The sequence below is a fragment of the Mizuhopecten yessoensis genome, unplaced genomic scaffold (assembly GCF_002113885.1).
Source record: "Mizuhopecten yessoensis strain PY_sf001 unplaced genomic scaffold, ASM211388v2 scaffold11057, whole genome shotgun sequence".
In the NCBI taxonomy this organism is placed as follows: Eukaryota; Metazoa; Mollusca; class Bivalvia; order Pectinida; family Pectinidae; genus Mizuhopecten; species Mizuhopecten yessoensis.
This window is the reverse complement of record NW_018408857.1, coordinates 630705-647113: the sequence shown is the minus strand read 5'-3', so window position 1 is coordinate 647113 and position 16409 is coordinate 630705. Positions and strand designations below refer to the sequence as shown.

General features: G+C 36.5%; 1 protein-coding gene across 1 annotated transcript in view; it reads right to left on the bottom strand.

The window, feature by feature from the left end:
- Positions 1 to 760: 760 nt before the first annotated feature.
- The window catches only part of LOC110465121 (testis-expressed protein 10-like), a 39911-nt gene continuing 24262 nt past the window's right edge, over positions 761 to 16409 (bottom strand). The window contains exons 7-15 of the mRNA XM_021520719.1: positions 14996 to 15212; positions 13852 to 14157; positions 13220 to 13397; positions 12614 to 12690; positions 10999 to 11126; positions 9700 to 9780; positions 8947 to 9211; positions 6968 to 7095; positions 761 to 5519 (exon numbers count right to left, since the gene is read on the bottom strand). Of these exons, the coding sequence (XP_021376394.1) occupies positions 5448 to 5519; positions 6968 to 7095; positions 8947 to 9211; positions 9700 to 9780; positions 10999 to 11126; positions 12614 to 12690; positions 13220 to 13397; positions 13852 to 14157; positions 14996 to 15212 (1452 nt within the window). The 3' untranslated portion in view covers positions 761 to 5447. The remainder of the gene's footprint in view (positions 5520 to 6967; positions 7096 to 8946; positions 9212 to 9699; positions 9781 to 10998; positions 11127 to 12613; positions 12691 to 13219; positions 13398 to 13851; positions 14158 to 14995; positions 15213 to 16409) is intronic.

The following is a 16409-nucleotide window of genomic DNA, read 5'->3' as shown; positions in this document are numbered from 1 at the left end:
ATAAATATAAAAAGGTAATTGACATTTGAATTCACAATTCTAGTATAAAGTAGCTTGCGCTGTAGTGTTGTATAATTAGCCTTTTCTGGCCTATAACATTGATGCCATTACATTTGTGCCATGATATTTGTATGTTTTACTGAATAAGTTAGATTTCATTCAACCATTTTTAATTGGGGCCTTATATTGAATCAATGTTGTATTAGTTTTAAACCTTTCACAACTTGGGACCATAATGGACTCATCCAGATCAACGCATGGTAGAGTTTACTGAAGTTATATAGGGGTGAAAGGGTTAATGGTTGAAACAGTTACAGGTTGACAGGATGGCTTGATCATATATTTGTTAAATTATTGAAAATCAACTTTGAATTGTTACACGAAACTTCCGTTTTGTTTTCTTCTTTATAACCATTATCATATAACCAATATGTGTACAAGGTTGTTTTTTGTCTCGCCGCCACGAAGTAGCGGAAGCGAGACTTAGGTATTGCTTTTCCGGTGACGCCGGCGGCAGGGTCAACATTAAGTTTTTGCGTTTAAGTTCGTTTTACTGAAAGTATAAGTGCTAGACCAACCAAACTTGGACCATAGATGCAGCTCAGGTAGTGCATCCAATGCTGGACGCAGCCTTAACCTTTCATGGTCCATTGACTTTGTCGGCATCTCCATCAACATTAAGATTTTGCGTTTAAGTTAGTTTCTCTGGAACTATAGGTGCTAGACCAACCAAACTTGACATGTGTATATTGATGGTCAAAGCGGGCACAGGCGACACTGGCTTGATTTTGTTTGACATGTCCTGGTAAAATGTTATTTAAACATTATTTAAATGGAGATAACTAACACAAATACATTGATGTTTTGGTAGCATGCATCTTTAAAAACAAATAAAGATTTATTTACCAGATGTCCATAACTACCACCTGGCAATAATTTTCAAGTGTATCCTTCTTAAAAATCGGTCTTTATGGACAGGTTTGAGTGTACAATCTTTGAGTTATGGATATGTGTTCAATAACCTTGTTTTTAAACACACTGGAACACTGAATATGTTTGTTTATTTAAGTTTGTCTGTATTATATTACAGGTTAAATACAACTTTGTTGATTATGTACACCAACTCTTCGAAATAGCTAGAAACCCTTGAAAACCAGGACCCAGTGGGAGCAAGTTTCATTCTACCTCGAATGAAATGTTAATCATTTTTTTTTTTAATTTTTTAATTGTACATTGTATTTTTATGCAAGTTATTTTAATGTTATCATTTTGAATCCGAAGACATGCATAGATTGGGTGCAGTTTTGATATTTATGAAATATCACAAATACTGATTTCATTATTATTCATACTGGTCCCGCTACTTTTTCTACTGTATACAGGTCTTGAAAAATTTCTTCCTTGAATTATTTTTATTATTTCCACTACATTTTCACAAAGACAATTATAATTTAATTGGACTCTTGAAGCTGTTAAACATTTTGAAACAATTCAGTTATGTAGTAGTTTTGAACCATGTGGCAAAGTGGTTTTTTTTCTTCAAATTTCTTTTGAGTAGAATTCCTTGCTATAAGGAAATGAGCGAATGACATCAAGTGAGAAAATGCTGAACAAATTGGAACTCTCCTTTGTTGGAGATATACAAGAAAAGTAGCTGGGACTGTCTACCTTAATGTACCGATGCTAATTACGGTAATTGAACAGCTTTTTCTGCTAGAACCCATTGTGCCCTTTGCTTTATATGTCGATGATCAGGACTCAAATGTTAAGTTTATGAAATATTTAATATGTCAAAATGTTGTAAGCTTTAAATAGTTTATTTAGTACTAAATGGATAATATATCTTCTTAGATTTTTATAGATTTTTTAAACATGTGATATTAAGACAAATCTTTCATTGTTGCCTGGTTATCTAATACATGTACTGGTGTGCATTGTGCCTCTTTATAATAATTCACAAGGAACAAGTTTAATGTTTTTGTTTGTTATCAAAACATTATAGGGTTGTACTGTATGTTTGGGTTTCACTGGTAGAATCCATCATTTGACCAGTGTAAATTTCGCCCTTCACATTTAAGTATTTATTTAGATAAACTGTACTAATATCTCCCGATATGATAAATTTGTCATTATTGTGGAGGAGGAAAAAGGCGAAACATTTCTCGGTATACAATAGCATACCTATAGTTCATATAGTTATAGATTTGTTGTTTAAAGTCTGAAAGAATTTTTTTAAAAGCTTTATAATTAAGACATTTTACCTATTCTTATATCCCAGCTGCAGAATAGTTTTGGTCATGCAGACTTATTTATTGGGTAGAAAATGATATGGAATACATCATATTAATTTGAAAATTAATTACAAACCTCATGCATTTTTCTCAATGGAGTGCCATTTGATTGGCCGAAACATTCTCGACTTTTTTTGAACTCATGTGACCGTTAAGGCCCTTGGGCCTCTTGTTTTATACATCTACCCGGTACTTTAATTTTAAGACTGTGTAATTGGCCAAAACATTTGATCAACATTTAACCAGCTGTGATAGAAACCAGTGTTTTTCCTTGTGTAAATTTGGCCAAATTTTTATTTCTGAAAAGGCAAGTCTAACTTTTTTTATTCATAACAATTCTTCTGTATTGAATCTGGTGTAGAGGATATGAAATCCTTACCAGAAATATATCATTTAATATTATTAACGAACGAGAAAATGAAATGACAATCATAGCGTAGTGCTTTCACATAATACCAATATTAATCTAGCTTATATTATTATATAATTGCTGAATGATGAAACCCTCAATATTTATTGTATGTGAAACATGAATGCTCCCCATCGCTGCTATGCAAATTTAGTGTCATTTTTGACAAGTTTCTGTAAGTATATATGTCGCAAGGGTGACCTTGAAATCCTGAAATACAAATTCATACGAGGTATTATCATGCTTGACCTCCGCATAAAGTCTGATCAATTTTGTTAAGAAATTAAGTTGTAAGAATGATGTCACAAAATCAGTAACAAATTTCTATAAATAGTAAGTGACCTTAGCCTTGACTTTAAAAATTGGAATATTAACTCATTTCAATTGGCTAATTAATTTCTATAAATAGATACAGTGACCTTGGCCTTGACTGAAAATTTGACTTTGAACTCTTTTAAGGTTAGTTGACAAATTTCTTCTTTCGCACTTGATCTTCGTATGAAGTTCGATTGAAATCTGTTTTGAATAAAGTTGCTATGGCGATGACACTGAATCAGGATAAGGCGGGGAGAAATGTGCCTTGGCATTATTGGCATGACGGGCGGACATGTGCAATTCTGTATGTCCCCCTGATAAAATGACAAGGTATGGACATTTTTATTTTTTATTTTTAAGCTCTATGTATTAATTGAAACCATTGTTAACTTTGTATTTTTATACATGTTTCAAATTTTCTTATAACTTAAAGATGGATTATTCATGTGAAAAATTTCAAATTGATCATGTTATAATACATAAATTAATGAATCTTGCTTCAATTAAGAGTGGTAATTGTAGTTTACTGGTTGTAAAAATGTTTCTTCCTCACAAACCCAGTTAAAGCAAGTGATTTTCTGTCAGGGAAAATGTGACCTGTGATAAAATTGCAGACAGAAACTTGTAAACCACCAATTATCGAAATCTGCTGAAAGTCATAATAATCTTCTATATACCTATTAATGCCAGCTGTGATAATAAACTGCAGTGCCTAGCATGACATTTATTCAGAGTTTTATGTTGTCTCTGATATTCGGTTCCATAGGATCAATGATTTAATTTGATTCAATGAATTGATTTGAAATCCTCATACAAAGTATGTTGCGAAGATGCAAAACTTCAAACAAAACATCCAAACAAATAGAGAAGCTTGACTGGGATAGTCTGTAGAATTGTTTAATTTCCTGGGGCTACTATTTCGCTTTGTCACGACCAGAACTAGTTGAAGAGGGTTAAATTTCCCACAACATGGTAAGGTAAAGATATCACGTTCACGAGGGTACTTTGGTATTTAGTTAATGGGATTTACATGTATTTGAATGATTTTTTTTTAATAAAGTAAACACGATATTGTTTTATCTTCATTATTCAACAGTTAACAGATAAACAGGCGTTTTCTTTTGTGTCTTTATATATATATTATATTCACCTTTGCTTGGTATTTAATTTCCCCTAATATTTGTATGACCGCAAATAAAGAGAAATTAAATTCTCCACAAATATTACCAACTATATACAGTGCTCGGGGAAAGCTTCGGGTCACAACATCAGCAAGGTAAAATCCAAAACAAAAACATACAATATTAAGGTGGTTTTATTCTCTAGAAAATAAAAGTGTTGCACCATCAGAATTGTCAATTCTTATATATACATGATGAATTAAAGGAAAAAATCTGTCAGAAAATGTTCAAGGCCATGAAGTCAAATACACTTCAAATATTAGTTATTTATATCAAATGTTTAATTGGAGCGTACACAGCTCGGTAAACATTTTAACACATTAACAAAAATACAAATCTCTTGTGAGACCAACAGTTACATGCATGTAATTAAGTTCAACCATTTAGGGTTAAAGTATCCACAAATGTTTGTTAAACCGACAGTTTGTCATACCCATAACTGGGAGTATTAAGATGCGACTGAAGCAAAGTCAACCCTCTACTGTTGCTAAGAGACGAGAGAACTCGGGAATGGCTACAAAACAAGACACATACACAGGCCAATCACTAATAAGTAAGGATATCGGAAGCTAGTACGGTACAGGATTGAGTATCTATGCATATTCACTGACCAATGACACAAGGGACCGGTCATCACGGAAAACCTTTGTCATCAGACCATGACAACAGACATTTTAACCTGCTATGCAAGATAAAAGAAAATGGCAATTTAGATTCGTTCTGTTTCCCATAGGTTGAACTGGTTAGACCAGAGTTGTTCGTTTATGAAATGATGTCTGACCTAGTAATGTGATGCTGCTTTCAGGCGAGCCTTGCCTTGCAAAGCCTGCATAAACATTTGCAGGTCCGCCTTGATTTATACTCGAAAATGTTTAATTTAAAAACAGACAGATCAGTTGTTCCGCATAAACGAACAAGCCCCTGGTTTGTTCCCTTCTCAGTGATGACTTGCTACTGATGATGAGACGCTTGCTTTGACCAATCTTGCTCTGCCGACCAGCGACTTGAGTGGGGGGTGTCCAGTCTGAAAATATCTCTCTGCTGACCAGTAACTCATTTTGAGATGTCCCTTTTGCTGACCAGAGCCTTATCAAGAATGACCTTTGACCTGTCCTGCTGCTGCCCAGTGATTGACCACGAGATGGCCTCTTCATCCCGTCCATTTGCTGAACCATGACTGTCCATGAGACGGCCACTTTGACCTCTGCCTACCAGGGACTGATGATGAAATGCCCATTTTGACCATGTTCCTCAGCTGACCGTTGATACCAGATAGAGAAAATCTGACCACCACTGCTTATTTAATACCGATGGAAACTTGTTCTGAAAAAAATAAAAGTGGCTTCTTAGATTAAAGTACATGTTGCAGCCTGATCAGTAATCAGTATAAAATTATCTGTCCTCATAGTAGTTTCCCACATATTAACCAAATCCTGTCACCGTTCCATTTATATGCACATCAATCTGATATATTTTTACTGAATTATGTCAATATGGACTCCAGACATTCTGTAGAAAGATGTAGAGTTATTGACCTTATCAAAGACTACTCTTATATGTATTAACAACTAGTTTGCATGTTGTCCATGTTCTAACAGGGGAGACAAGGATAAGGAAACAGCAAACTCCAGTATTTTGGACAACTATTAAAATTAAAGGGAGATAACCACAAGTGGTTTGATAAGGAAGACATTTTCCGTTCACCTTTTACTGGAACAGTGCTACAACTTTGTAAGTATTGGCAAAATTGGGAGACTTGTGCATTTATTCACTAGAATGACCAATACAATTATTTTTCGAGCCTTTGATTTTGCTATGACATATTCCAGGGGAGCAGAGAGCAAAATTGAGCGTAACCCCTGAAGCATCAATGATGGGCAAAGTTTTAATAGGCAATTACATTTATATATCTATTTTAAGTTCACCTGAGCTTTAGCTCAAGTGACCTATTGCCATCCGTCTTCGTCCGTCGTCGTGCGTCGTCCGTTAACATTTTACATTTTCAACTTAAGTTGAAATATTGCCAAAGGGATTTCAATAATATTTCATGAGAAGGATACTGACCTCTCCCTGACAAAGTGTTATTTTTCGGGTCGATCAGAAATCCAATATGGCCACCACAGCCCCCATTTTGAAAAACTATTTCAACCTTAAAGTCAAGTTCTACTGGGCCGATTGAACTGAAACTTAATAGGAATGAGCGACTCATGGTCCTGACAAAGTGTTGTTATTTTTTGGGCCGATCAGAAATCCAATATGGCCACCATTTTGAAAAACTATTTCAAACTTAAAGTCAAGTTCTACTAAGCCGATTGAACTGAAACTTGGTAGGAATGATCGACTAATGGTCCTGACAAAGTGTTGTTATTTTTCGGGTCGATCAGAAATCCAATATGGCCGACTCGGCTGCCATTATGAAAAACTATTTCAAATCTTAAGTCAAGTTCTAATGGGCCGATTAAACTTAAACTTGGTAGGAATGATCGACTTGTGATCATGATTAAACTGAAACTTGGTAGGAATGATCGACTTATGGTCCTGACAAACTTCTTCATTTCTTTTATAAATTATCTTCTTCATTTCTTTTATAAAAGTTCTCCAGACTTTGGTTTCTTTTCAGAAATTATCTTAATAAAGCTATTTTTCAATCTGTTACGTGAAAATAAAAAAGTTACCGATTTATAGTTACAGCTTTTGGTATTTGCACTGGGATTCTTAATAAGTATTTCTACAGCGGTACCTAGAGTAAAAACTGTCATAAGTCAACCAACCTGTACAGAGCTGATAATGGTGTTCAGAGAATCAATGTGTTGGTGGATGGGGGTTAGAACTCCCTTGTTTATCAGTAGAATAGAGGCTACCTCACAAACTCTTTGGATGTCTCCCTCGTCACCAGCACCTGCGTACACAAATAGCGACCTTTTTAATACATATATTTATTACCTATTTGAGAAAAATCTAGGAATCTGATTGGTTAAAAACTACAGTGTACCAAACCGCATTCATAAATCTCAGGGGGTATAATAAATCTCGGGGGGTATACGGTTATGTCACGTGATTCTCAGCAGTAAAACGGTGGAATCACGTGATTTTACAAGGGGTATACGGGTCACGTGTCTTTGTATCTTGCGGCCGGGCAACGGGGGACAACTCGCATTCGTCGTCTGGTTCGCTGTTTACAAAATGGCAAAACGTTTTGCTTCGCATACTGATGAGGAAATACTCGCCAAAAGGGCTAACAATGTGCCACAAAACACACAAAAGTCGAACAGACGAGCGGAAAACATGGTGAGGACGTATTTAAAAGAAAAGAATCAGGAAGAACAGTTCAAGGAAGTTGATAAAACGAAACTAAATGAGGTACTGTGCCATTTTTATCTTGACAACAGAAAAGTTGACAGGGAACTGTACAAAACCAATATAAAAGACTCAAAGGTGTAATAAATTCGTTACACAGATTTTTGGCAGGGTATACGGGATGGTATGACCCTACAGGATTTTGTATTTCCTGAGGCCGATAGGCCGAAGGAAATACGAAACCCTTTAGGGTCATACCATCCCGTATACCCTGCCAAAAATCTGTGTAACTAATAATATGCAGGGCTAGAAATTCATTTTGAATACTATTAGACAATCGGGTAGTTAAGTTTCCAATTTTTACTAGTTCATTCCACTAACCAAATATTATTCAACAAGATAAGAGACATAAAATTTTGACTACTCCGTCATCAGGCTAGCAGTTTTTAGAACCACTAGTCCAGCTGGAGATTTCATTAGTCTCAGACTAACAGGCTACCCTTATTGTCTAGCCCTGCAGTAGTCCAGCTGGAGATTTAACTAGTCTCAGACTATCAGGCCACCCTTATTGTCTAGCCCTGCACTAGCCCAGCTGGAGATTTCACTGGTCTCAGACTAACAGGCTACCCTTATTGTCTAGACCTGCAGTAGTCCAGCTAGAGATTTCACTAGTATCAGACTATAAGGCTACCCTTATTGTCTAGACCTGCAGTAGTCCAGCTGGCGATTTCACTAGTATCAGACTATAAGGCTACCATTATTGTCTAGCCCTGCAGTCCAGCTGGAGATTTAACTAGTCTCAGACTATCTGGCTACCCTTACTGTCTAGCCCTGCAGTAGTCCAGTTGGAGATTTCACTAGTCTCGGACTATAAGGCTACCCTTATTGTCTAACCCTGCAGTAGTCCAGCTGGAGATTTCACTAGTCTCAGACTATCGGGCTACCCTTACTGTCTAGCCCTGATATAGCACTTAATTTTGTTAATGGAAATCTATAAAAAAGAATAATTACAAAAATGTTCTATTCAATAGTAATGGTGACTCTGACCTTGACCTTAGCACCCAAAAATACAAACTCGGTGGAGGTATCCCTATACTTGATCAATGTATGGGGTTAAAGGAAGTAAGTCGCAAAAGTGATGACAAAATGTGAACACCCGTACAAACAGAACACCACTCCATCCCCTTCATGACCTCGCCATCGTTGCATGGGGGTAATGAGGTCACCATTTCCTGTATTCTGATTGGCTAAGACATGATCATATCTGGGTGGATATTTCACTATATTTGGTTGTTTTACTAATTTTAGAAACTGCACGTCAATATTATCTTTATAAATTCGCTTCAAATATAACATCCCAGTTCTTACCATTTGGTCTCTTAATTTAGTTCTCTCCAGAAGTAATGGTGGGAGACTTAAGGTGAGTGAAAAAGCCAAAGCTCACAGCACTTACTTTTGCAATCCCGAGACATATTCTCCAGGAAACACTGAACGCCAGAATCCGCTGAAACCACAAAATCTGCACACTCTGCTTTCAGATTTTGGATAAAGTCAGATATTTGTGCCCCATTGGCTACAAGTGTATTGAACAAGCACCAGATGTAACAACAAACAGGCTCCGTAAGCTTCCTCCCAAATGGACCTTTCCAAGAGTTCATGTGATTGGCTAAAATGACAACTGCCATCAGATTTTGGCTTGAAAATTTGCGCTTTTCACACTGAAATTTGATTTGAAAATACCAATTAGAGGGGGAAAAAGACATATTTTGATAACATATTTCTTTTTATAATCTCAAAAATCAAATATACATATTTCCATTGTAATATTATTATCATTATATTATCAGCAGGAGAATATTTCTATATTGCTTTAAAGCTAATTAAGTTTGAATGTAATTAAAGTCTCTATATTGGATCATCACAGTACAATGTTTCGCAATCATTGCGATTTATAGGATTTCTACTTTTAATCTTGAAATGCAATTTAACACTAAAATTACCCTCTATGGGATTTTGACACCTGAAACCTTGACCTTCCAAAGAAAAGGATTAAACACAAATGTTTCTTTTCCAATTCCTCTGTTATATCTATTTTGTTTATTTTCAAAATATGTACCGTGTGTGAACTACATGAACATCAACCACAATATATAGTTACAGTAAATATTTAGTTACACATGTAATGACATTTCAGATTGTAACTGACCAGATAAGACAGCAGAAATGACTCCAAAACTTCAGCGACCTGCCGGGTGTTTTCAAACTGCTGGAATGTTGAACATACTGCCTACAACATGAAATTAACAGGTTAAAAATATATCATTTGTAAAGAACTGTGTACATTTTGAATGTGCTATATGTACAGTCGCCAATCCTGATTATTCTGTATACTCCGTAATTGGGTTGGGGGTCCCAAACACAACTTAGGACCTTTAATATAAACATTTTATACAAAGTACAGAATCATAAGTACTGAATATGCGGTCTCCTGTGAAGTAGATAGATATTTTCTGAGAAATAAATACAAAGATATATAAGATGATAATATTTGTCTCATCTTACTTGGAACTTTTACAAAATTCTCTGCGTCATGCTAGATTCATGCGATACCCATCCTAGATACTCCAGGGTTACACTCTCTTTTGCTCTCTGCATCCCCAGCAAAATTGTAGGCACACGGCTAGCTATTTGATTAGTCTCACTCTCAGCTAATAAAACCTGACCATGCCCTAGACCGATACCTGTCCTTTAAAGATTACAGAGGAGCAACGCCTGACATCAAAGCCTGTCAATTTTACCATTACGCTACCGTGAGATTCTTTTGATGTACATCAAAGGATTGTCATGACATATTCTAGGAGGGCAGAGAGCGAATTTAGTGAGCGTAGCCCCTGGAGTGTTAAGTCTGATCAATACATTAATCATCAGAGACAACAAGAATTTTGACAGCAAGCGTTGACTGCATGCCTGGGTATGGTAATCTTAGGGAGAAAGTGTGTGAAACGCGACTGAAACTGCTTTCCTCAACTTATCTTAACCTTTTTTTTTGTATCAAAATAACTCCATAAAGCTGAAGGGTTGGTTTCTGTGACACTGTCGAGGAACTACCAATACATTTACCATCTGTTGACGGTAGGGATTTAGGAAGTAATTATTTTCTCTCCAGAATGGTTTCGCCTATATGTGGCGCTAATGGGTTGGATTTGCATCTATGCACATTTTGGGGTTATTATCTGTATGTCATTCAGGTAACAAACATAACTCAGAGAGTGAATGTACATGTTATTACCAGTTATGAAGCAATAAAATTATAATTGTTGAATAACTTTGTGTACAGGTTGATTATTTCTGTGTAAATTATAGATATCAATCGATTGGATTGTAAATAAATATCAGCTGGAGCTCATGTTGCTGGGAAATACAGATATATGTTTTTGTATAATTTGTTAAGATAGGATAATGTAGGAGAAAAAGGTCTTGAAATCTTCAATTCAAATCTACTTACCTTTATTAGAGTCAAAGCTCTTTCCCAAATCTCCACGTCAAAATGACAGTGAAGTTGTCGGTTGTCATGGCAATGAACAAGCGTGGTTTTAGTATCCTTTTCATTCATTACCTCTTCATTGTCATCATCTGTTCAATGAAAAGTTGTTTTATTTAAGATATCCAAAATATGTCCCATTATTTTAATACCTTGTTTAGAAGATTACACGATTACTATCGACTTGGGTACATTTTTGTTGCACAGTTAACAATGTTTGCAGCGTTTCTTGAAAAGAAGTCGAAAAGGTGAGTTGTTAATGGATGCATAACCAACGACGAGACTTTAATTATGGCCTCATAAAACTAAAACGATTGATGTAGCCATTTGCGTTTGAAAGATGTATAGTTCGTCTCCATTAATTTTAAGATACATTTTTCAGGATGATAAAATCAAACACTGACCTGAACAACAGGCTATATATTCTTAAAATACCTGGTATATAATAAATATTTAATACCCAAGCTACAATGTCCAAAAGTCTGATGACCTTTGACCTACCTTAAGAGATGAGGATGCTGAAAAGTGTACTAATGTGATGAATACTTCCTTTGATAGTCTGATGACCTTTGACCTACCTGGAGAGATGAGGATGCTGAGCAGTGTACTAATGTGATGAATACTTCGTTTGACAGTCTGTTGACCTTTGACCTACCTGAAGAGATGAGGATGCTGAGCAGTGTACTAATGTGGTGTATACTTTCTTTGATAGTCTGGTGACCTTTGACTTACCTGGGGAGATGAGGATGCTGAGCCGTGTACTAATGTGATGAATACTTCCTTTGACAGTCTTATGACCTTTGACCTACCTGGAGAGATGAGGATGCTGAGCTGTGTACTAATGTGTTGAATACTTCCTTTGACAGTCTTATGACCTTTGACCTACCTGGAGAGATGAGGATGCTGAGCAGTGTACTAATGTGGTGTATACTTCCTTTGACTGTTTGATGACCTTTGACCTACCTGGAGAGATGAGGATGCTGAGAAGTGTACTAATGTGATGAATACTTCATTTGACAGTCCTATGACCTTTGACCTACCTGGAGAGATGAGGATGCTGAGCAGTGTATTAATGTGGTGTATACTTCCTTTGACAGTCTTATGACCTTTGACCTATCTGGAGAGATGAGGATGCTGAGCAGTGTACTAATGTGAAAAATACTTCCTTTGACAGTCTTATGACCTTTGACCTACTTGGAGAGATGAGGATGCTGAGCAGTGTACTAATGTGGTGTATACTTCCTTTGACTGTCTGATGACCTTTGACCTACCTGGAAAGATGAGGATGCTGAGAAGTGTACTAATGTGATGAATACTTCCTTTGACAGTCTTATGGCCTTTGACCTACCTGGAGAGATGAGGATGCTGAGCAGTGTACTAATGTGATGAATACTTCGTTTGACAGTCTGTTGACCTTTGACCTACCTGAAGAGATGAGGATGCTGAGCAGTGTACTAATGTGGTGTATACTTTCTTTGATAGTCTGGTGACCTTTGACTTACCTGGGGAGATGAGGATGCTGAGCCGTGTACTAATGTGATGAATACTTCCTTTGACAGTCTTATGACCTTTGACCTACCTGGAGAGATGAGGATGCTGAGAAGTGTACTAATGTGATGAATACTTCCTTTGACTGTCAGATTCTGCTTCATATACCTGTGATGAAGATAACATTAATGAACAGATGTGCTCCTTAAGTACCATCAACAAGGTAAACAAGAGGCCCATGGGGCCTTAATGGTCATCTGGGAGAAACCATCATTGAAACACACAGTGTTGATCTTACTGCATATGTATCAAAACCCAGTGGGGCAAGTGTCCCCAAGTGTTGGTCATAGTGAATACAGAATCTATGAGCATTCCCTCCTTGACACAGACTATACTTTATACTGTTGATCAAGACAATATTTTTAAGAATATTTTTGCAAATAAGATGCATTTATTCTTCTTGAAGAGTATTATATATTTTTTAGAGATCAGACATTTAAAACTCTTTTGAAAACCAATACAATTACTAATGAATTCTTTTTGTAGAGTTATTCTATTATTTTAGAGATCAGAGTTATTCATTAATTCTTTTTCACTCCTGAAATTTTGTAATGAACTATTCCAATCTTTGAATTGGAAGAGTTCAAATGTGTCTTCAGGGTTGAATGAGTTAAAGACCAAATTTATTCCCACATACCTATGTTGCAGTATTTGTATAATATACAAACATAAATCCACTGGCAATTGAGGACTCCTGAACAGCCTCACAATGGAGGACAGAGAACTCTCCTGGAGTGGAGGTACATAATATATAAGTTCCATGAATTTTTTCTGTGTGCTGCTGTCGAGATGGTCAAATACTGTCGACGACTGATCTAAAAACAGAAATTTTAATTAAAAATAATATCTACAATGATTATTATATGTACGTCACAAATTCTCATAAGAAAAATCACCAGCTACAAAGAAACATAATTCTGATATAAAAAGAAATGTTTCGTCATAATTTAGCGTCTTTTGATTCTGAAAAAAATCATCTTGTTTAAAATATTTTCTTAATTGTTTCTGTGTGTGGTCCGTTAATTAATAACAAGACATAAATGATTTTGGACCAAACAACAATACCCCAGCTTCATGCCGATTTCACAAAATATTCAATGATATAATAATATTTCAGATTAACATAAAAGAATTTCACTGAAAATTCAAAATCAGTTCTTGCATTGACTTTTCTATTTCAGGCATCCACATTATCAACATATGAAAAAAACAGCCAAAAACTGGCTGAAAATTATACCCGCCTATCATGAAGTGTTTTACAGTGAGTACCTAAAACTTGATCCACAAAGTGCTGTATGATTTCCATAGCAACTGTTGCCATGTTAGATTGGCTAACGGCCTTTTTCATCACCATTAGCACTTGTTCTGCCATCTGGTGTTTAGAACTAGACTGGAAAAACACCTCGGGCAACGTTTTCAGAAAAGTGATGGCCATGTCAGATTTGATGAGGTCCTCATAGCAATGATCCATGAAGATATCCGCAAAGAAATTTAACAGTCCCTTCCTTTGGTTGGCAAGAGGGTGACAGTTTGTGTACTTATTCAGCATCTGTTGTAGCAAGTTGTCAAGGCAACCTGTTGAAACAAACGTTCACGTGTCAAGAAACTGTCTACACTTGTTGATAAATACCCTGAAATCTCAAAAGCCAAACCAAATGTGACTGCTGTTATAACCTTTAATAGGCTCATGCCTGGTAATAAGCCCATCCATACGGTATGGATGGGCTTATTACCAGGCATGAGCCTATTAATGGTTAAAACAGCAGTCACATTTGGTTTGGCTTTTGAGATTTTAGGATACCTATGGATGTTATGTGAAAATGCAAACAAATGCAATTTCATTGTTTTGGGATAATCTCATGACCCCACTACTTGGCCCCCTCAGCTTATTGTAGATTAGGTTTTGTATATACATATACATATATGTAAAACAATATTAACAACAAAAACTCTTATTGGTTTATTTCAAGTCACATAATTCCCAGTAAAGAAATTGACTGTTCTAATAATGTATTTCCATGTTGACCTGGCTGTGTTTTCATTGCCATTAACCTCAGAAATGATATGTAAAACCACAAAACCAGTAACTTTTACCGTTATGCGACTGTGAGATTCTTTTGATGTACATCAAAGGATCAAACTAGCCTTCTTCTCTCATCAACAAGGTGGCACAACCCGAGACTTCAATTTTGCTACGACATATTCCAGGGGTGCAGAGAGCGAAAGTGAGCTTAACCCCAGATATCAAGGATGCCCTGCTAAAAGTTCATAAATTAATTCCAACGGAGGGGAACAACATGAGCCAAAACATGTCAACACCATGCCTAAATAAATCATCTATAATATAGATTCTGCTGCTCCCTGTCACCTGTACGAAAAAGTTGGAAAAATCCTAAAAATATTACCAACGTACTTTGATTTTGATATCGAGACAAGAGTCGATAGATGATGACCACCAGTGTATGCTGGTCCTGTAAACCAAGCCCCGCCTCTTGGATGACATCACCAAGGTAACCAAAGATGTTCGACTCCCACGACGACATGGTACTGTCCTGTGATTGGCTAGCTGGTCGTGACATGAAGTGTGACATAATGTCACACAGAGCCAGATTCAAACCTGTAGCTGATGGCTGTAACAAACAGATTAACATAATACTTGTACACACTGTACAGCTGTTATATTTCGTGGGGTTTTTAATTTTGCTATATTCGCGCTTTGACTAATATCCGCGAATTCTAAACAAAAGCGAAATTATCTATAATGACAACAACTTTTATGGACCTTATCACAACATGTTGAAAATACTTGTAACCCAACGCTGTTATGCAAGCTTAAATGAACTCGAATCAGATTATAACCGGACAACTGGGCAGTCCATGTAAACACAAGAGACCCACAGGGCCTGTATCGCTCAACTGGATATTTCAGCAGTCAAAGCAAAATATTAAATAAATACAATACTGTACTACAAATATTTTCAAATATTGGCTCTGTATGTTTCTCAGTAATACCCTTAACTTATTGGGTCCCATTCTCCTGTCCCGATTGGGATGGAGGCATGGTTTCTACAACACTGAATCATGTTGGGCCAAGGATATTCTATATCAAATTAGATTAAGATAAAGCAATAAGATAAAGTAGGTAAAGGTCATTTCCATTCACAAACTTTGTTGGGCTCCATCCAAGGAAGCTATTTGTTAACAAGAGGCCCAATGGGCCTGCATCGCTCACCTCTTATTAATCTAACACTTGTAATCTTAAGATTTCATAAGAACCTATTAAAAGATTTAAACATATGACGCGTCTGACCTTGATTGTCGAACAAGGACATTAGGTTGAAAGTGGATCGAGGTCATTCATTTGAACTAACATGGTAATCCTTCATCCCAGCATGCTACAGGCCCAATTTCAGTACCCTGGCCCTTTTGCTTATTGAAAAGAAGTCGCTTGCAGATTTTACGACATTTGACCCCTGTGACCTTGAAAGTTGGTCAAGGTCATTCAGTTGAACAAATTTGATAGTCCTTCATCCCAGAATACTACAGGCCCAATATCAGTACCCTGGGCCTTTTGGTTATTGAGAAGAAGTCGTTTGAAGATTTTATGACATTTGACCCCTTTGACCTTTGAAAGTTGGTCAAGGTCATTCATTTGAACAAACTTGGTAGTCCTTCATCCCAGCATGCTACAGGCCCAATTTCAGTACCCTGGCCCTTTTGCTTATTGAAAAGAAGTCGCTTGAAGATTTTACGACATTTGACCCCTGTGACCTTGAAAGTTGGTCAAGGTCATTCAGTTGAACAAACTTGATAGTCCTTCATCCCAG